The sequence below is a fragment of the Notolepis coatsorum genome (assembly GCF_963971535.1).
Source record: "Notolepis coatsorum genome assembly, chromosome: 16".
NCBI classification, from domain to species: domain Eukaryota; kingdom Metazoa; phylum Chordata; class Actinopteri; order Aulopiformes; family Paralepididae; genus Notolepis; species Notolepis coatsorum.
Genome location: NC_140180.1, coordinates 67245003 through 67267247, shown reverse-complemented (window position 1 = coordinate 67267247; position 22245 = coordinate 67245003). Strand labels below are relative to the sequence as shown.

The window sequence follows — 22245 nt, the reverse complement described above, 5'->3', positions numbered from 1 at the left end:
GGGTGCTGCCGTGTGTTGTTTGTTTAAGTGAGTGTGTGCGTGTGGGGGTGTGTGTGCTATGTGCATTTGATGGTTGTTGCATAGTGTTTATTGTTCGTTGAGCAGCCTGATGGCCTGGGGATAGAAGCTTCTTCTGAGTCTTTCTGTGCTCGCCTTAAGACTCCGGTATCGCTTGCCTGACCGCAGCAGTTCAAAGAGGCAGTTGTTCGGGTGGCTGGAGTCCTTGATGATTCTCTTCGCCTTCCCCCTGCACCGCTTGTTGTAAATGTTCTGGAGGGTGGGAAGCCCCCCTCCAATTGTGCGTTCGGCTGAACGTGTCACTCTTTGTAGTCTGCTACGGTCTTGTGCAGTGCTATTCCCAAACCAGGAGGTGATGTTGCCAGTCAGGATGCTCTCTATTGTACATGAGTAGAAGTTCCTAAGGATCTTCTGACTGACTTGGAACTTCCTTAGGCGCCTGAGGAAGTAGAGGCGTTGTCGTGCCTTCTTCACAACACTGTCAATGTGTGTGGTCCATGTCAAGTCCTCGGATATGTGGGCTCTGAGGTACTTGAAACTGTTCACTCTCTCAACCGGTGCCCCGTCGATGCTGAGGGGGCTGTAGTCCTTGACCCCCGACCTCCTTGTTATGTTGGAAGAATCAGACAACACGTAGTTTCAGCATGTCGGTGTTTACTGAACTCAAGACACATGCATTGTCACGTACACCAGAACATCAACGTCAACGTCACGTTCGGCCATATGCCGTAACGTGAAACTCAACAGAATAACACGACACTGTCGCAATAGTTAGAACACTAGTTAAAGTGCTGGCACTCGCTAGAGTACCAGACGTAACATTTCCCCCCCCTTCACTCAACCTAGGAGTGATACTCAGTCTCAAAGTCATTCAGGTGTGCAGGCCTGTTGCGCGCTCGGAGTGGGCGGGGCCCGGGCACTGCAACAGCCAACGGCGGAGGTCCCGCAGCCTCAGGCTGAGCCGCGGGTGCTGGGGCTGCAACATCATCAAATTGTCTGTCCTGCAGAGCTATAGCCGCGGGTGCTGGGGCTGCAACGTCATTGAATCGTCTGTCCTGCAGAGCTACAGCCGCGGGCACACCCTGTCCCGGGGCAGCGGGAGCCTGCACCCTGCGCAGTCGGCCAGCATGCCAACGCGTCCCATCAGCCAGCCTGAATGAGGCCGGGCCAAGCTGCTGTCTGACCTGGACCGGGTCAGACCAGAATGACCGGAGCTTGTTGTCCCGGTGGGGTCGCCGAATCCTGACCCAGTCTGAGACGGCGATGGTAGGTGGTCTCGCATGTCGGGTCCTGTCGAAACGGTCCTTCATCCGGCGCTGGCGTGCGTTGACTGTGGCTTGAAGCGGGTGGGCTGGAGCCTGAGCCAGAGTAGGGCGCAGCCTGTCCAGGGGCAGCTGAAACTCGCGCCCTAGCATGAGGGAGGCTGGGGAGACGCCTGTGGTGGCGTGTTGAGTGGCCCTGTAGTGCAGGAGCGTCTGTTGGAGACCGTTGATGAATGTGCACCCTTGTGCCAGGTGGGCCCTGATGCCATTCTTCAGGGATTGGTTCAGCCGTTCCACCCCCCCGTTCGCAGCCGGGTTGTAGAACGACGTGCGGATATGACGTATCCCCTTACCCCCCAGGTAGGAGGCCAGTTCGTGGGAGATCATTTGGGGCCCATTGTCTGTCGTGATCCTCTTGGGCAGGCCCCAGCGTGTGAACAGGGACTCGAGAATCTCAATCAGCACCCCGGCTGTGACCGAGCCCACGGGCGCCACCTCAGGCCACTTGGAGTGGAGGTCGTAGATCACAACGAGGAAACGCTGGTGATGCGGTACCCCGTGCAGTTCACCACAGACGTCGAGCTGCAGGTGCTCCCAGGGTTGGGACGGCCAGTCCAATGGCTGCATGGGTGGGGGCGGGGCTGGGGCCCTGGTCTTCCCGCTCAGAAGACAGGCAGTACAGTCCTTGACCAGGGTCTCGATTTCCCTGTCGATGCCTGGCCACCACACCAAGTCACGACACCGCTGTTTGAGCCTGACTATGCCCAAGTGGCCCTCGTGCGCCATAGCAAGGACACGCGCCCGAAGGACACTCGGGACGACAGTACAGAGCCCACGAGCGACGCAGGAGTCGTTCCAGCATGACAACTCGTCCCGGAGTCTGCTATAGGGAAGCAGCTCGTCAGGTGTCCTCGCCGGCCAACCCTGCCTGATGTAGGTTGAGAGCGCAGAGAGGACAGGGTCAGCAGACGAGGCGTCCTGGAGCTCCTGCAGCGACACTGTCTCTTGGAGGGGAGTGTGGAGGAGCTGGACCAGGTCATGCTCAGCCTGATCCCGATCGGGGGTCGAGGGCGGGGCCGTGGGGGAACTGGGGATGGCGCGTGACAGTAGGTCAGCTACTACGTTGTCCCGGCCCGGCGTGAATTGCAAACCGAAGTTGTACTGCTGCAGGCGGTCAGCCCAGCGGTGGAGGCGGAGCGGTTTGTGGCCAGTGCCTGACGTGGCGAGGAGGGTAGTGAGAGCCTGGTGGTCCGTCCTAAGCGTGAATGAGCGGCCGTAGAGGTACATATGCCAGCGCTCACATGCCCAGATGCAGGCCAGGGCCTCTCGCTCCCCCACTGAGTACCTCTGTTCTGTGGGGCTAAGGGCCCGTGAAGCGAAAGCGACCGGCCTCTCCACACCCCCGTGCAGCTGTGACAGTACCGCGCCCACGGCTGCGGCGGAGGCGTCACACGTGACGAGGGTGGTGCTGTCTAGGTCGAAAAACGCCAGGACTGGTGATGAGGTGAGCTGGGACTTGAGGAGGCGCACAGCCTTCGAGCAGGCAGGCGTCCAGAGCCAGGGCTCGTCCTGCTTCAACAGCTTCCGCAGCGGTGCCGTTGTGTCGGAGTAGTGTGGCAGGAAGCGGAGGTAGTACGCCGTCATGCCCAGGAAAGAGGCCACCTGGGCCGCTGAGGTGAGCTCTGGGACACTGTGTATGGCCTCTGTGTTTGACTGGAGCGGATACATGCCGTCAGCCGAGAGGCGGAACCCAACAAAGTCAATGGTCGTGGTGGCAAAGACACACTTCTCGCCGTTGAGTGTGAGGTGGTGCTTCGCCATCGCACTTAAGACACTGTGGAGGCTCGCGTCGTGACTCTCGGCGTTGGCCCCGTGCACCACGATGTCATCGAGGTAGATGGCCACCCCGGGGATCCCGGCGAAGACGGAGGCCATGATCTTTTGGAAGCAGCTGGGGGCGGAGCTTAAGCCAAAAGCCATGCGTTTGTAACGGAAGACCCCCCTGTGGGTGATGAACGCGGTGAGGTTGCGGCTCTCTGGGTGTAGTGGCACCTGGAGGTACCCCTGACGAAGGTCCAGCTTAGAGAACACCTTGGACCCGTGGAACTGGGCGGTGAGCTCCTCTGTGGTTGGCAGGGGGTATTTATCAGGGACGATGGCCTTGTTTACCGCTCTCATGTCCACGCAGAGTCGCAGGTCCCCTGTCTTCTTCTTTGCTACCACCAAGTTGGAGATCCAGGGTGACGCGTTCACCTGTTCGATGATGTCGTCGTCCAGCATCTTCTGTAACTCGGTGGCGATGCCCTCACGGAGAGCCAGGGGGGAGCAACGAAGGGGCTGGATGACCGGAGTCACTTTTTGGTCTAGCAGGGGCTGGTGAGCGAAACCCTGGAGGCAGCCCACGCCGTTGAACAGTGCCGGCCACTGTTGCTGCCAGGAGACAGCGGTGACGGTGTGGATCTCTGAGCCTGTGGTGTCCAGCAGAGAGAAACCGAGGCCACTGAAGAGGTCGAGGCCGAGGAGGTTGGTCCCTCGGCGTGCGATGTTGAAATTGAAAGCAGGCAGTGTCCTTTCTCCGTACCTCACCGGCAGCTGGAGGGAGCCAACGATGTCAATCTTGGAGTCGGCGTAGCCTCGCAGGGTGGTGGTGGGCGGGCCCAGTGGTTTGTGGGAGAAGAATTGAGAGTATGTCGCCCAATTCAATAGAGACACTGTGGCTCCAGTGTCGAGGAGGAGGGGCAGTGTGATGTCACCAACCACCAATGAGCATGTTTTGAATGGCACTCGTCCTGAGCTGACATTATGGATGATAGTGGTCGGTGGCTTGGAAGCGCTAGCTGGGGCTGACCTGCAGACCTTTTGGAAGTGGTTTAGCCTCCCGCAGTTGGAGCAGGCTTTGCCACGGGCAGGGCAGGTCTGGGCTCTGGAGTTGTGTGAAAGGAAGCCACAATTCCCGCACGGCTGGCGTGAGCGGTCACGTGACTGGGAGGCTAGCAGTATATTGTCCCCGCCGTCGTCTGCACTCACATTGAGGAGGGACACCCTTGAGCTGAGCGTGCTCGCAGCCTCTACTGGCATGTGTGTGTTGGGGCTGGGGGAGGTAGACAAACTAGCTGCACAGTTCATAGCAGATTCCACCTGCACTGCTAGTCTAATAGCTACTGCTAATGTCAGCTCGTCATTTTCCAACAGTAGTCTTTCCCTGATTTTATCACTGTCAGTGTTCAATATGAGTTGGTCTCTCACCATTTCATCCTGTAATGCCCCGAATTTGCATGAGCTAGCCAAGCCCCGTAGGTCCGCGACGTACTGCGTTATTGACTCGCCAGTACGTTGATGTCTCCGTCGGAACACAACTCGACGGAGGAGTGCAGTCTGTGGAGTGGCGAAATGTCCCTTTAGGAGCGCCACCACCGACGTATATGTGTCACTGTCTAATGTGCCGAGCGTTTCACACACACGCTGTCCCTCCACGCCTAAACAGTGCTGTAGTAATGCACGTTTTCTCACCGCGGACAAGTCCAAACCGGTAGCCAGGATATACGTCTCGAACGAGGAAATCCAACGCGCCCACGGGACGGGCGGCTCACCGGGCAGCGGTAGGAAGGGTGGAGGGGGTGGGATAGATAATTCAGCCATCTCTCGTCGCCAATGTTATGTTGGAAGAATCAGACAACACGTAGTTTCAGCATGTCGGTGTTTACTGAACTCAAGACACATGCATTGTCACGTACACCAGAACATCAACGTCAACGTCACGTTCGGCCATATGCCGTAACGTGAAACTCAACAGAATAACACGACACTGTCGCAATAGTTAGAACACTAGTTAAAGTGCTGGCACTCGCTAGAGTACCAGACGTAACACTCCTGAAGTCCACAATCATCTCTTTTGTTTTGCTGACGTTCAGGGAGAGGCAGTTCTCCTGACACCACTGTGACCGGTTCTCTACCTCTTCCAGGTAGGCCCTCTCGTCGTTGGCAGAGATCAGGCCCACCACTACTGTGTCATCAGCAAATTTGATGATTGTGTTGTTGTTCCGCTGTGCCACGCAGTCATGTGTGTACAGGGAGTAGAGGAGGGGGCTCAGAACACAGCCCTGGGGGGCCCCTATGTTGAGCGTGATGGATGAGGAGGTGCAGTTGCCTGCTCTTACCACCTGGGGTCTGCCCGTCAGGAAGTCCAAGACCCACTGGCAGAGGTCATAGTTCAAGCACTGGTTCCTATGTACACTACTATACAATATACAATTTTAACTCCGTCATTATGTTTTACTTACTATATCTAAACTATACTATACAAGAACCACATCTGGTAAATGGTAAATGGCTGCTTTTTTATATAGCGCTTTACAATATGTTACTCACATTTTACCCATTCACTCACACATTCACACACTGACGGCGGAGGCAACCATGCACGGTGCCAACCTGCTCATCGGGAGCAATTAGGGGTTAAGTGTCTTGCTCAAGGACACATCGACACGCTTCCCGGGAGGAGCGGGAATCAAACCGGGAACCTCCGGATTTCCAGACGACTGCTCTACCTCCCGAGCCACTGTCGCCCACTGTCGCACATCTGTTCTTTCCTTAAAGTGACTTTTATACTCTTCATTCCTTTAAAGTGATTTTTCAATTTTGTTTAAAGTGACATTTTCTTTAAAGTGATTGTTTAAAGCGGTTGCAGCATGTGTGTGTGTGTGTGTGTGTGTGTGTGTGTGTGTGTGTGTGTGTGTGTGTGTGTGTGTGTGTGTTTATGTGTACTTGTGAGTGGAGAGTTCAGTGTTCAGTGTTCTGATGGCCTGGGGGAAGAAGATTAGTCTGAGTCTCTCTGTGCTCGTAGCGTGTGTACATAGGCGCTTGCCTGACCGCAGCAGCTTGAACAGGCTGTTGTTGGGGTGGTGGGGGTCTTTCATTATTCTGCAGGCTCTGGATTTGCACCTCCTGTTATATAAGTCCTGCAGGGGTGGTAGTGCAATACCCATAGTACGCTCTGCTGAGCGCACCACTCTCTGGAGGGCCTTCCTGTCCTGTGCCGTTTCCAAACCAGGCAGTGATGTTTCCAGTCAGAATGTTCTCTACAGCCCCAGAATAGAAGGAGTGGAGTATCTTCCCTGATACTCTGAACTTCCTTAACTGTCTCAGGTGATAGAGGCGCTGTTTTTGCCCTTTTCACCACAGAATCTGTGTGTGTTGACCATGTCAGGTCCTCTGTGATGTGGACTCCCAGGTACTTGAAACTGCTCACCCTGTCCATGATAGCCCCATTTATCCGCAGTGGCGTGTGTGTCACCTGCTGTATTCTCCTCAAATCCACGATCAGCTCTTTGGTTTTACCAATGTTCAGGACTGTTATCCCGGCACCAGCGTGCCAGTTCATCAACCTCCTCCCGATAGGCCTTCTCGTCATTGTTAGAGATCAGCCCCACCACCGTGTCGTCCGCAAACTTCACTATGGAGTTGGAGCTGAACCTCGCCACACAGTCATGTGTGTACAGTGAATACAGTAGGGGGCTCAGAATGCAGTAGATTGAAATAAAGGTGTTCTATTTCAATTTCAACCTGATTCAATTGGATCTTTGTTTCCATATGAAGTATCATAAAATGTCATGTAATATATCATAAATATATTAACATTATAGACCAGAACATTACCTCAAGTGACTTTACTTTGCAGTAACATTGAATTTGTCAACATGCTTCTCACCACTGATAATGGGCTTTGGACTGAAGACTTCATTATGTCAATGTTTCATTTTATTTAATTTAGGACACCTCATACATTTACTGATGTAACTCCCTGACCATGCATGCTATATTTACACATGTGGTATTGCAGGATTCAGCACAACCACACCTTTCCGAGAAAGCCCTCATCTGTGTTTCTATGACAATCCATGGCAGAGCTACTACAAAGTAAATGAGAACATTCTGCATAGATATACATTTTTTACATTTCCGCTTATTTTAAGTATGTGTACATAGGTAGATATTTCCTACATGCATAAAGATATTCACATCCAGGTTTTTCTATTAGGTTAAGCAACTGTCTGACTGCTAGCATGTCAAGTTTGAAAGCTCTTGGAGCTTGTATTATTAATCTACATGAGTTTATATGTCTCAACTCCCATACGGCCAGGCTATATTTTGGTTGTTTTTTCCTTTGGGGGTGTATAACAATATCTATCAATTTAACAAGTTTTGCAGTAAAATATTTTTATACAAGAATCCATTTCATATATGGGAGACCTTAGAGATGAGTAAAACATGGTTGTGTTTTGTTCTACCTCCGGTAGGGGTATCTCAACATTTTGGGGTCATTGTCACTAGGCTAGATGTAAGGTGCATGAGAAATACTTGTGTCTCTTTCTCCCTCTCTCTCTCTGCCCCTCCCCTCTCTCTCTCCCCCTCTCTCTCTCTCCCCCCCCCCCTCTCTCTCTCTCTCTCTCTCTCTCTCTCTCTCTCTCTCTCTCTCTCTCTCTCTCTCTCTCTCTCTCTCCCCCCCCTCTCTCTCTCTCTCTCTCTCTCTCTCTCTCTCTCTCTCTCTCTCTCTCTCTCTCTCTCTCTCTCTCTCTCTCTCTCTCTCTCTCTCTCTCTCTCTCTCTCTCTCTCATCTCATCGCTAGGGGTCATCAAAGAGGTTCCATGTGGGCCAAGTTTTTCCCAAACATCCCCCCCCCTGCTTCTACGTCACCACCTCCCGCCCCGCCTCGTGTCAAACTTTGTGTGTGTCGGTCATTATCGGCGGCACAAGACCCGCGGCATCTTGTCGCTGAGAGGGATACATACTGTCATACTAGCTAGTGCCATCTGTAAAACACACAACCGTTGTTGTACTGTACGTTTGAATTCTGCGACTTGTACATGAGTACCGTCAGAGCTCGGCACCAGTGTGGTTTTGATGGTGGGATCCCTGCCGCCCGTAGCTGTTTCTAACGTGAATGGTAAGTTAATATAGTGGTGGGTTAGCTGCTTTCTAGCCTGGGAGCTAAGTTAGTACTGTTACCGTTACCAGCGTTAGTCAATTACGGTTAGGAGAGGGTAACGGTTAACTTAATGTTAATTAGTTATCTTCCATTATTTCAGAACTTCCATTCATTGCCAGTTAAATAAAGCCAACTGTGATTTTGTGCGATATTATTATGATAGCCTTCACAGGTTATTTGTTTCTTGTTTTGACACTCACTTATAAACGTTAACGTCACCTAGTCTGTTCCCAGCAGCAGCAGCAGCAGCCGCGAGATTATGCAACCTATCGCTCATTCATCACAACATGGCGTTAATTAGGCCAGGGTCCACTTTGTTATGTATTTCACGAGTGTGTGTGTTCCAGTGTTATTAGTCATACATACAGACACACAATGGCATTGTTTTGAATTGTGTTCTTTTAGTTGCCACAGTGTAGGTGGTTGTTGTCACGTGAGGTAATTGTTACACCAGCTGTGCCATCTATCAGTTTTGTTCAGCAGACCTGACCCCTCAGCTCAATGTGAGCAACAGTGACATGTCTGCAGTGACAGAAAGGGTTTAATTTACCTGTTTTACCTGGTTGCTTTGTTCAGGTCAGAACTTGATTTAAAGATTGGCCTCCAGGAGTTTTAATTCATGATTCCCCAATAATCAGGTTTTTCTTCATTCCGTGCCTCTCAGAACAGTGTGTCTGAGTGCATGCAAGCAGATCATTGTGTTCTATCTGTCACAAATACATGTGCATGCAGTCGACTTTGGGTGATTATATGAACATATAGCTTTTTTGTAGAGCCGACAAAGAGGTTTACAACATTTTGAGGAGGTATGCATATGTGATTTGTTAATACGTGTGTGGTTGTTTAGCTATTTTCAACTTGGAATTGCCCTTGGAAACAGATGGTCTGTTAAGAAAAACATTGAGTCATTGCAGCACTGTTGCAGCCACAAGCTTCCCCCTTTGGGACGTGTTCAGAGCCGGGACTCCGCTTGGCTCAGAAGCTGCTAGGCTGATCCTACAGCTGAAACATGTTCAGACTTCAGACTGATGCATTACTGACTAGTACCGACTGCGTTCTGACACAACACAAGTGAATATACACCATACCGCCCTGTGCTTGGTCCCCCATATGTGTGGGTGTCGTCAATTCGTCATCAACCAGAGGTCCGGGGAGTTATAGAGAGTGTGACTACTCTTACTTATCATCAGAAGGTTCCTGGTTCGATTCCGACAGCATGTCAGGTAGGGATGCCCCGATCACGTTTTTTGCCACAGATACCGATCACCGATCGTCGTGAGCCATATCGGCCGATACCGATCCGATACCGATCGTTTTTGATTAAAAAGAAATTAAAAATTCTTTTATAATTCTTTTTTATATAAAATATATATATTATATAATTAGACTTGTACTTGTATTATCTGCGAGACATCGCCACCACGCAACAAGTCAAAATGCTCGCTATCTGCAAACCGCGCCACTGTCTGTGTACTCTAGTAGCCTCCAGCTCCAAAAAGGATTCTCCGGCGCTGCAGCTGGGCCCTATTGGTATAACGTTACTACTGTCACATTCAGCAAGCCCTCAGCTCGAATACGCATTCAATCAATGTTATAAGACATTGATATCAGGAGCTATCTGTAGCTACTGCTAGCCGGCTAGATGACGTTAAGACAACTATTTAGTTCAATCGGACATTTCGTTTTGAACTGTGAACTAACGTCAGCTAACGCAAGCTAACGGAGATATCAACATGGACTACTAGACTTCCTGGGGCATTTGTTGATATCCGGAGCTATCAGTAGCTAGGGCTGGGCGATATAACGATAACGATAAATATCGCGATATATTTTAATAATCGATATCGAATATCGAAATTAAATTTTTTTTTTTTTTTTTTTTTTACCTGCAACAGGGCAGTTTTAAAACCAGAGACAGTGGACAGACTTGTCTTTCTTGCCTGCAACTTAAAGTAATGGCTTTCTTGCCTGCAACTTAAAGTAATGGCTTTGCTTGTCCAAATGACAATACTGACCAAATTCAGATTTCTTTTTCTCTTGTCCATTTATTTTGTTTGCTTTCTAATTTAAAATACATTTTGAAACCGTCTGTACACAGTAGGCTATGTGTGCTAGCAGAACTAGACTCCAGTCACGAGTCACAGTGCACATGTGCGGTGGTTTGTCCACCAAAAAAGCGCCAAAAGATCGAAAATAAACTAGCAGAGCCAGAACTGTTCAACTCCTCTGGAGCCACAGCCAGCAGAGAAGCCGGTTTACTTTAGCTTTTAAACCAGCTGCAGCCTGAGAACTGGAGTGTGAGGGGATGTAACACTAAAGATGGCGGCAATGACAAAGAATTGCTGCAAAATAAACATACATCTGTTGTTAAATTTTTTTTTTTTTTTTTTTTTTATAATTTCTTTTTATACTTAACAATTCGATAATTATCGATATCGAGAAATAAAATAAAATTATCATATCGTTATCGCGATATGATTTTTTTCCATATCGCCCAGCCCTAAGCTAGCCGGCTAAATACCGTTAGACAATGCCTACTAAAAGTGAATAGTTGACTGGGTAATTTTGTTTAAACAGTAACGATAGCTAGGTAGCTAACGTTAGCTCAGGTCGAATGCACTATCTAGACTCAGCAGAGGAGGTCCGCCTCCTCTGTGTTTACAAACTCTACACGGGTACGGGCGGGGCTAGGGAGGAGGAGCAGTTTGCAGGTCCTGTGCGTCTGAGACAAGCGAGTGAGATATCCACTTGATCAGTTTCCGCGATCGGCGAATATGACTCATTATCGGAATTCCCCGATCGCATATTTATACTGATTATCGGCCGAAAACGATCAGTGGCCGATCGATCGGGGCATCCCTAATGTCAGGAAGTGTCCTTAAGCAAGACACTTAACCCCTAACTGCTCCCATTATGAGCAGGTTGGCACCTTGCATGGTTGCTGCCTCCGTCGGTGTGTGGGTGAATGGGTGAATGTGAGGCATAAGTTGTAAAGCGCTTTGGATAAAAGCACTATATAAATGCAGTCCATTTACTACTCTATACTAGGTTTCACTCCAATGTTATCTCCCCACCTACAGTACAGTATAGACAATTATAACTAAGTCATATCTAACAACAAACAGATGGAGGTCTCTGGCTCTGTGGCCTAATATGTGTCAATGTGGGGGTATTTAAGATCTCTTTCTCTTAAACAGTACTGTATATTGTTTTTTTATCCACTTTTTCTCCTTATTTTTCTCCCATCCCAATTTCGCCTTGCCAATTCTCCCTTCAATTCTCCCCTCCCCTGTCTCGAACGTTGCTAGCTAGACTATGCCTCCCACTGGTCGGCTGCAGTGAGGACCAAGCCTTGCATCACGTGTCCCCTCCGGTACACGAGGAGGCAGCTGTCGCATCTTTTCACCTGTACAGCGTGATCTCTCAGTGGCGAGGACAGGGAACAAACTTAACTTTTTGACTTACCAGCCATTTGGCTGGTAGATTTTTAAAAGTACCAGCCGGGCAGATTTTTTACTAGCCAAAAATTATAAATAGCTTTTTAGTATATCGCCATGTGTTATTATTACATTCAATACTCTCATATGCTATTTTCAATTAATATCATAAACAACATAAGGAATATTAGCATAATTTTGAGTGGACTGAAGGAATGAGTCAGCGTTAATAGTTTTAAATGCAAATAATTTATTGAAACATAGAAGTGGGGTCGGGACACACACACTGTGTTTCAACTCATCACCCCCGCATCATATTGTAGTCTGTCTTCAAACTTCCACTCCTCTCGAAACTTTTTTATATTTGAATATCAACATTATCTGTCCATCCTCAGTAATCCTCAGTTTACTATAATATACTCCTGTCCTGACTAGTGACTCCGTCGTCTTTCCAAACGCACGCACACACACACACAGGGAAGGGGAGAGTGCCCCCCCCCCCCATTTCCCTTTCCTCAGTGCTGTTCACTGTGGCTCTGCCTCGTCTGATCATCAGGATTAGCTTGTTAGCTTACGTTAACGTTGTAGTGATTGGTACATAAACGTTCATTTCGGGCGATGTGGGCATAAAGGAATGGCGATGGTGCAAAGCATGTAGCTGCATTGGACTCGTTGTGAGAAGAAAAAAAACATCACAGACTTATTTCGCGTCTGTAGGCGCACTGCTGTGTTAACGCTGCTGTGTTGACGCTGCTGCTCTGTTTTCAAGAAAGTGAAACACGGAGTGGGCGGATATCATATGACTCGCGGAGTTGCTAGAGGGTTTTTCAAAATAAGAGTATCATATGAACCTGAACGTTGCTAGCTGCCGGAGCTCAGATATTATGACTGGAGCTGCGCTTGGGGCGGCAATGAGACCCGCACAGGATTTTCAAAATAAGAGTATCGATATGAACTACACGCCAGCTGGCGGGCAGACTATTATTTTTAGCCGCCAGACGGTAAATCTACACGCATTTGGCGAATGGCGTGCAGTTATTTTGTTCCCTGGGCGAGGAGTAACGCGTGGGAGGCTCACGCTGCCCCTGTTACTTCCTGATTCTGCTGTACAGGCGCAGCAACTGACCTGTAGGAGTCGCCGTCACAACGTCCAATCCCCACCCACCAGCTTTCCCACCCCTAACACTGCCAATGGGTAACAGTACTGTCTGTATATTTGAATATCGTATATGTCACAAATGTAACGGTACTAAATACCTGTACAGTATGTCATGTATGTCCTTCCCTATGCCATAAATGTCATGTATGTTGTGTATGTCATAAATGTCACTATGAATTGAAAATGGGGGACCCTGATGTAAACAAGACAAACGTCTTTCTCTGGTCTGCATCCCCTTAACAATTGTGTGTATTGAGCCGTACTGTATTGTCTACTGCAATCTGTTAAATAAAGTTTTCATTCATTCATTCATCCAGTATGAACGTCATAAATGTCTTGACTCTTGATGAAACAGTACTGCAGTGTTTCCCATTAATTGCCTAGACTGTGGCGGCCCGCCACAGTTGTATAACGAACATTTTCTTTTTTTTTACTATTTCTTTTTAAATATAAAGTTTGCCAATAGGGATGTATCAGTAGTATTGGCAGTGGTAGTAGTCGTAATAGTAATCCAGTATATATTTTTATTTTCTAAAAAATAAACCAGTTCAACACAGGTAACTACTTTTGCATCATTTCTTTGATAGCTCAAATGTATGCTCTAGTCCAGTGGTTCCCAAACCTCTCCTCGAGACACCCCAGCTGTAACTGAGGGGTACAATTCCCTGACTGTATTAATAAGTATGGTATCATTAAACCACTACTGTCTTATGTACATTACTACTGGCCATACAGTACACAGGTATCTTATGATGAACACTTCCCACAATGACTCGGTTCCACACACAACTGGGTTTAAGTATTTATTAGCAGCAATGATAGTACATAATATACTTTACTTTGGATGCGCTTATAAGGCAAAGGAATGTGCGTAGGCAAATCAATAACGTATGTCCATTCTCATATTACGCAGGAGATAATAATACAACCTGAATCTTAGGAATTATATCTATGGTACTCTGGTAAGATAGCGGGAGATACTGGTAGGGTCCCTCCGGTCGTAAGCCAGCAAGGGGAGAGGATTTGTCGGTAGTAGAGTCTGGGTCAACGATGATAAAGAGACTCCAAGTACAGGAGACGGTGCAATAATATCTTGATCCGCAGACGAATACAGCTGTTCTCCGTAGCATGCAGCTCCGCATGGAAGAAAGCTAGCCGGCCTCAGGCTTCTGAGAGGCGGGCTCGACGTGGCTCCTCACAGGGTAAATCCCACACAATTGTGGGTGTAGGCGATTCTCCGCTCCATCAATTACAGGACCAAAAGCAAATATAATCCAGCCGAAAAGGGCTATGCAGTCGTCGGTAGGTTATCCAGTGTACATGATCCACACGGTCCTCGTCTAGGGCTCCTCGGGTGAAAGCGCCAGGGTAAGCAGCCCAGCCTGGATAAGCACACTAGCTGGTACGAGGAAACGTTGGTGATGCTGGTCACCAGGGGAGGAAACTAACTTTTTGGCTTACCAGCCAACTGGCGGGTATCTGATTTTTTTTACCAGCCAAATAGATTTTTTACCAGACAAAAAAAATCGCTAATTGTGATAATTACTTCTTTGTGCGTCTTCGTCTAAATTGATTTTCAATCATAGTAAATTAATCACACTGTCTCTACTCTTCAAAATATTACATCATTAAATCACATATTAACATGAAAGAGGGAACTATTCTGGACTGGGTTGGGCTGAACTGGGCAGTGAAAGATGCTGGGTTGGGCTGGTCTAGGTTATACTGAATGATGAATTGAAAATGAATTGAAAATGGGGGACCCTGATGTAAACAAGACGAAAGTCTTTCTCTGGTCTGCATCCCCTTAACAATTGCATGTATTGAGCCGTACTGTACTGTACCCATTCTGCAATCTGTTAAATAAAGTTTTCATTCATCACAGCTCAACTACTAGGAATGTGTGTCTGACTCTTAAGTGCAGGAAATATTCATCAGAAAGGGGGGACATGATGGAGGGAATGGAAAGAGCAGGTTTGACAGGAGCAGGGTTGAAGGGATTGATTGATTGAAAAGTTTATTAACAGATTGCAGAATGGGTACAGTACAGTTCAATACATACAATTGTTAAGGGGATGCAGACCAGAGAAAGACTTTCGTCTTGTTTACATCAGGGTCCCCCATTTTCAATTCATCATAACATATTGGAGTGTGGAGGAAGTGGACAAGGCATTAAGCAAACAGGACTGAAATGGGGGACCCTGATGTAAACAAGACTAAAGTCCTTCTCTGGTCTGCATCCCCTTAACAATTGTGTGTATTGAGCTGTACTGTATTGTACCCATTCTGAAATATGTTAATAAAGTTTTCAATCAATCAATACTGGGTTGGGCAGTGAAAGAACCAAGCATTTCACTGTAATGTAATAGCTAAATAAAACAACTTGAACTTGACTTGTTACATTTGCACTCTGGTTGTATGCCAAATGTATTCTGGTTGTACTGTACTTGTGCTGTAAGATGACAATACATTGGAACCGAATCGACAACGCTAGGGGTTCAGCGGGTGTATTCTGAATGCCAAATATGACAACATCACCGTTGTGAAGGGCATATGGGCGAGTGGTGATATGCTGGGAAACCCGGTAATAATAAAATGTCACTCGGCTGCATTTAAGCAAAGCCGCTCAGTATAGTCCACTATGTTGAATGCGCGTTATGGTAGCTTGTTACATGCTAGGTAGCTAGCCGGCTAATGTTGTTGACTTGTCATTCTCATCCGACTCGAAGGAGACGCGTCGCGTGCTGTTGTTCGCCCCCATGTCAGACCGCACCGATATCCGAAAGCGACGACTCTACATGCAATTATTTTCATCCACTCATGTGTTTTTGTAAGTTTGTCTACGTTGTCAAGCCGGCTGCCGGTGGCAGGAGTTTGTATGTCTGCGCGTAGTGGTCTGTCCACTTCCCCTAGATGGGCGGCATCTTCTAGAAAACGAGTGTTCATTGGAGGAGCTTAGAGCGCATCTGTACAACGATGATGTTCATTGGTTATGGTCTGATTATTATGTGGCGCAAATGGGAGGAATCAAGGGGGGAGTCAGAGTTCGGTTTGTGTCAGTGAGCGAATCAGCAGATTGCAGAATGATTTTTTTGTTTTGTTTTGTAATTACTAGTACTCGCCAGACTGGCGAGTGCTCTTCATGAATTACTCGCCAAACGTAAAAAATACTCGCAATTGGCGAGTAAAGTGGCCTAATTTCCTCCCCTGCTGGTCACTGTAGAACGGTAGCCGCACGATACACTATACATAAATAGACTATTACTGAATTAATAGAATAGGTCGAACTCGACGGTACAGCGTTAAACTCTGATACTTCAGTTATTAATTCGCACGTGGTCTCAATGCTCTATTTGGGGCCAAACAGGCCATACTTCACCGCACGTTGTATCGTGGGTGAGGCTTCAACTTATTGGGTAACTCTACTTCTGTATTCACCTGCGCCGTATTTATACGTTAGGTGAACAAACTAGTACCAGCTTTATTCCTGTCTCATATCCTTGCGCAGAACCGTTCATGTCCAGGCAAGTCTTTGGCGGTGACTTTGAACCAGACCTTGGGGGTATGGCAATGGCGCCTAAGGGACCGCTGTCCAATAGGAGAACGAAATATTATGGTCTGTACTAGGCTAAAGGGATATTCCGTGTATATGTACAAGGAATACACAAGGGATATCAAACGATATACAAATATTATGCAATATATATCAATCAATAAATATATATATTCGGTTTAATCTGATCCTTCGTAACACCAGCCGTTCCATGTATTTGTTAAATTCCACCACCAGCACACCTGATTCAACTAATAAAGGGCTAGTTAAGTTGAATCAGGTGTGCTGGTGGTGGAATTTAACAAATACATTGAACGGCTGGGGTGCTTCGAGGAGAGGATTGGGAAGCAGCACTAGTCTAGTCGATTTTGTGTTTTGAGCACAGAGTTCATCATAGATCTAGCCTCTTTATTTTGCTCTCAAAGTGCACCAGATCGATGCATTTAACTTTAAAATGTACAAAAAAAATGATCCCCCCCCCCCCCCCCCCCCCTAGAGGGGCTGAGGTTCACCCACCACAGTCTCACAAAATCCTGTGGGAAACACTGGTACTGTCTCTGTATGTCATAAATGTCTTGATGAATTGAAAAAGGGGGACCCTGATGTAAACAAGATGAAAGTCTTTTTCTGGTCTGCATCCCCTTAACAATTGTTTGTATTGAGCTGTATTGTACCCATTCTGCAATCTGTTAACACTTTAATCGCCATGGGTTAAATTCATAATTTACCAATTACCATCCCTCGCCAGCTCTATTTGTCTATGGAGAAGTTCCCCTTCTTTGCAGGGCTATAACTTTTTAAATTCTATTGCTAAATTGCCATTATTATGGCCCATTCAATGTCCTATTTGTATTGTTCAGGGTGTAGCAACGTTAAACTTTTTCATTCACATATTCATACTAAAATATGGTCTACTCTAAAGTATAAGTATGTTTTTATCGTTTTCTGCAGCTTTCTTCAGAACGGTTCTAGAAGTTTCTATGCATCATCTGATGATGACCGGATGGGCGGGGGATCGTTTATAATTCCGTGGGCAGCGTTAGATGATTCATCCAGAGTGGGTCATATGTTCATCAGATCAGTTAGTATAGAAGACGTTAGAAAATAACGCTGAATCTTACCGTGGCTTCCTCGCGCCGCTGGCAGATGAGCGTGGAACAGAATTTTTTCTATTATGGGATGGAGAAATGCCCGATCCATTTCCAGGTTGTATAATAGTATATACGTCCAAATCATGTTGTTTTTTCGAGTTATTTGCACCGATCGATGTTCACTGTGTCAATACGGAGTCTCTCTAACGATAGCGAGTGGCCGGACCACATATGGATGAGCACTACCTGTTCAAAGGTTAATTTCCGGTTGGCGATCTGCCGATCGGCCACCAGATGGCGCTCTTGAACCGCTAGAGAGTTGAGAGGAGATCAGCAGTGTGTCTCAGGGCTCCGGAAAGGAAATATGATTTCGATGACAGATTTTTGAAATATTGACATCAAAGACTAGTTACGGCGTCTTCGGCAGAATGAGCATGGCTAGGAATGACGTGAAAACTCGTCCGCGGCGATCATAGTGTTAATAAAGTTTTCAATCAATCAAAGTCCTTGATATGAACACGATTGACAGGTTGGTCATAGATATAACAGTCTATTTCCTGCTTGTCTGTCTCCTTCAGACTGGCTGTGTTGCCTCCTGAGTCCACCTGGTGCCTCCTCTGACTCCACCTGGTGCCTCCTCTGACTCCACCTGGTGCCTCCTCTGACTCCACCTGGTGCCTCCTCTGACTCCCGCTCTAATCTCCCTCCAAGTCTCTCTGTCTCCTGGCTCCAGTGGCTGTCACTGGATCTGTGGGTCCCGTGACCCAGTCGCCCGTCATCTCCCTCCTGAGTGAACGACCGGTGGTCGTGGTGGAACTGGACCGGGAGGACCAGGCCTAGCGGGGGGAGAGAGATGAGCTGGGCGGAGGACTGGACGGTGGGCCTGTCTGGCCACACCCTGCAGAAAGTGAAGGAGCTGCAGGTCCATCAGGACCGCCTGGCCAGGGAGAACAGGCAGAGACAGCTGCAGCTAGACAACACACAGGCCGCCCTCAACAAGCAGACCGGCAAGGTATTTATGTTGCTTGGCATGTTACATTTTAAGCAGTAAACAGTGGAATCTTCCCTCACTAACATTACAAGCAGCCAAAAATAAGGGAGTGCAACAAACAAAATGGCAGCAAAAAACTAAAATAATGGAGGACATATTAGTAACAAAACAATTAGGTCTAAGTGTATTCTATCTGCTGCACTTTATTTTTTTAATTTTATTTTTTTAATTTTATTTCAATTGGCAGTATTAGGGGGTGGGAAGCTGGTGGGTGGGGATCGGACGTTGTGGACAGCGACTCCTACAGGTCGGTTGGTGCGCTTGCGCAGTAGAATCAGGAAGCGACGAGGGCGGCGTGTCCCTCCCACGCAGACCCTCGCCGCTGAGAGATCGCGCTGTGCAGGTGAAAAGATGCGACTGCTGCCTCCTCGAGTACCGGAGGGGACACGTGATGCAAGGCTTCGTCCACATTGCAGCCGGCTTGTGGGAGGCATGGCCTAACAACGTTCGAGACAGGGGAGGGGTGTGTGTATGTGGGCTGTATGGATGTGCCAACATATAAGAACCTAGTGATAATTGATCTGGGATTTTATGAATTGATATTGGATTATGCAAATGAATTGGGAAAATCTTCTCTCTCTCCTCCCCCCAGTATGAGGAGGTGCGCAGGGAACTCCAGGTCGTGCAAAGGGAGCTCCAGGGGGTGCTTGAGGGGGCCCAAGTAGAGGAATGCGCGCGGCAGCGTCTGTCCCAGGAGCTGCAGACCAAACAGGCTCAGGTGTGCTCTCTGGAGGGCCAGTTGGAAGCCGCACGCACCCTCACACATGCCCTCAGCCAGGAGGTCAAAAGGTCAGCATCTGCATAGTGAAAATGTGTTATTGAATGTAGGGTGACATATTAAAAGGGACATATTATGTATTAAGTATTTATTTATCAACAACTTTATACAACTTCCATGTTCTGTGGAACATGTTTGTTCCGTTTTTGCAAAAAAATTTAAAAAGAATTGGTGGGTATAACACACACCAAATTATAAACAAATGATCTCCTTCCCTGCTTAGTTATACCACACCCAAGAGTAAAACAATTTTACAAACTTGGCAGTACATTTGGTAGGCAGTGTTCCTGACTCAAAAAAGCACAGCTAATTGAGGATTAACCTCTTATCCATCAGGCGATTCTTGAACGACTTATAGCACATGCATGAGTCTGGTCTCTTTTGAAAGGAAACATTCTGATCTTCCACAACAGGAAGAATCACTCTGAGTGCTAATGTAATAGAGTTACAGAGGTTTGAACACACTGAAATAAAAGTTTAGTCAGGTTTTTGTTTACTTGTTGCCAGACGGAAAAATCCCACGGAAAATGTGTGTTTTACACATGTTCTTGTAATGTGTGTACCGGCAATAATTCGGCATGATTATCCAAAATGGCAGTCCGCTCCCATTCATTCAGACGCGCAAGTCAAAACAAAGAACCTGTTGGTCTGCTTCTACCCCTTTGCCGTTGCAATCAGCCCTCACGTGCGATACCGTTGGCTCCAGAATTTCATTGGCTACAAAGGCGTGGGGCTCCAGACTTAACTTTTTTCACCACCGTCTCAGAACCGTCCCCGAAATACAATTTAACCATCCCAAAGTTAATGTAAACAGTTCCAAAAATCGAATTGTCTTATCTTTACTTAGTTTTTTCGACTATAGTTGTTATTGCCATAAAACACCATTGAAATGATTAGGAATTTAAATAATAGTATTTTTATTTTGAAGTAATTATTTATTTTAACAATAGGCACATTAGATCAACGGGTAACAACAAAACAACCAAAGCAATAACAATATTGAAACACCTTTGTTGTGAAGGATCAGATTAAACCGAATGTATATATTTATTTATATATATATATTTAATTGTATTTGTATATCGTTTGATATCCCCTGTATATTCCTTGTACAATATGCACTGAATATCCCTTTAGTCTACTAAACGGCCCATAATAGTTTCATTCTACCATTGGACGAGAACCTGGCGCCAGGTTGCCATACCCCTAGGTCCAAGTTCAATCGTGCCGCCTAACATGTCGTGGCAAGCCCCGGTTCCGCGCAGGAATATGTCGGGCGAAATACGAATGGTACTATTTGTTCATAGCGCATATATATATGGCGCAAGTAAAGTAGAACTTTCTTTTAGTCCAGTTCTTTACCCTCCAACAGAGTGACAGACGCAAAAGCCTCCCCACGACGCACGTGTGGTGTAGTAAGGCCTACTTGGCCCAGAATAGGCATTGAGATATCGTGTAGATTAATAGTTGAATAGTCATAGTTTGGCACTATACCGTCGAGTTGGACGTATTCTATTAAGCTAATAATAGTCTATTTATGTATGGTGCATCGTTCGGTTAGAGTTCTAAAGTTATCAGTACCCCCATCGTTCCTGACGTTATCTGGACGCTTAACCAGGCTGAGCAGACCCCTAGTGGTGCTTGCATCCGAGGAGCTCCGGGCCAAGAGCGACTGGACCTGTATATTGGATTACTCTACCCGGACGACGGCGAGCCTTCCACGGCTTGGATTATGCTTTGGGTGCTTTGATTATTCCATGGATAAAGGCCAACACTGCGGAGTGTTGGAACTACCCCCCGGAGAGGACTCCAGGTGAGACGGCGCTCTACACCAGTGAGGTCGCCTCACGTCTCTCCGTTGTGGACCGGCAGCTACCGTCCACAGAGGGTCCAGCTGTATTCGTCTGCGGACCGAGGTTCTGTGGGCACCGTGTCCAAGACTTTGGATTCTCCCAAGACACCATCGGCCAGATGGGATACCGCCAGCGGCTTCTCTAACCCCCCCCTCCTACTGTCTTACAACCAGCGGGACACCCCCCCCCCCCCTTAGTGTATCCAGCTATAATCATTTAAGTACCATCGCTATCGTTTCCTAAATATTCCAGGTTGTATACTTACTCCCTGCGTAACCAGAGATTGGACATTCAATGTTGATTTACCTACGAATACTCATTTGCCATAAAAGTGCATGTTTCATATTTCAAATCATAAATGTAATTAAGTGAACGTTGTATATACCTTTTGCTATATAAAATATTCGATTTTGTACATTTGTGTGGATTCGTTTCATCAGGTGGGAAAGTGTTCATCATACTTATATCATGTACTGGATGGCCAGAAGTTAAAGTACAAGAGGTAGTGGTATTAAATATCATATCTAACAATACAGTCAGGGAATTGTACCCCTCAGTTACAACCTTTCTTATTTTATTGTCAGAGTAATACTGTGTGTGTCACTGTGTGAATGATGAATGAGAGCGAGAGAGCCAGCATCAAATCTCAGTCTCAGTTGCCTCAGTCTTTGTTTCTGTAGAGAAAGGGAAAATAAATTGATTTAGACAAAAGGCAAATGATTTCACAAGAATCATTATGATACAAAAAATATATAATTGTTAGTGTTAACTAGGGATGTCCGATATTATCGGCCTACCGATATTATCGGCCGATATCGGCATTAAAATGTGATATCGGAAAATATCGGTATCGGTTTTCAATTATATATATATATATATATATATATATATATATATATATATATTTTTTTTTTACATTTCTATAGAAATGATGTCCGATATTATCGGCCGATATCGGCATTAAAATGTGATATCGGTTGATATCTGTATCGGAAATTAAGAGTTGGACAATATCGGTATATCGGTATCGGTAAAAAAGCCAATTCCCGGCCAAGGGA

The 22245-nt window shown here is 46.9% G+C and overlaps 1 protein-coding gene across 1 annotated transcript in view; it reads left to right on the top strand.

The window, feature by feature from the left end:
* Nucleotides 1-8069: 8069 nt before the first annotated feature.
* LOC311242999 (uncharacterized protein) overlaps nucleotides 8070-22245 on the top strand; it is a gene marked incomplete at its 3' end in the record, with an annotated part of 137006 nt that continues 122830 nt past the window's right edge. The window contains exons 1-3 of the mRNA XM_084332061.1: nucleotides 8070-8223; nucleotides 18084-18517; nucleotides 19149-19345. Coding sequence (XP_084188187.1) covers nucleotides 18359-18517; nucleotides 19149-19345 — 356 coding nt within the window. The 5' untranslated portion in view covers nucleotides 8070-8223; nucleotides 18084-18358. The remainder of the gene's footprint in view (nucleotides 8224-18083; nucleotides 18518-19148; nucleotides 19346-22245) is intronic.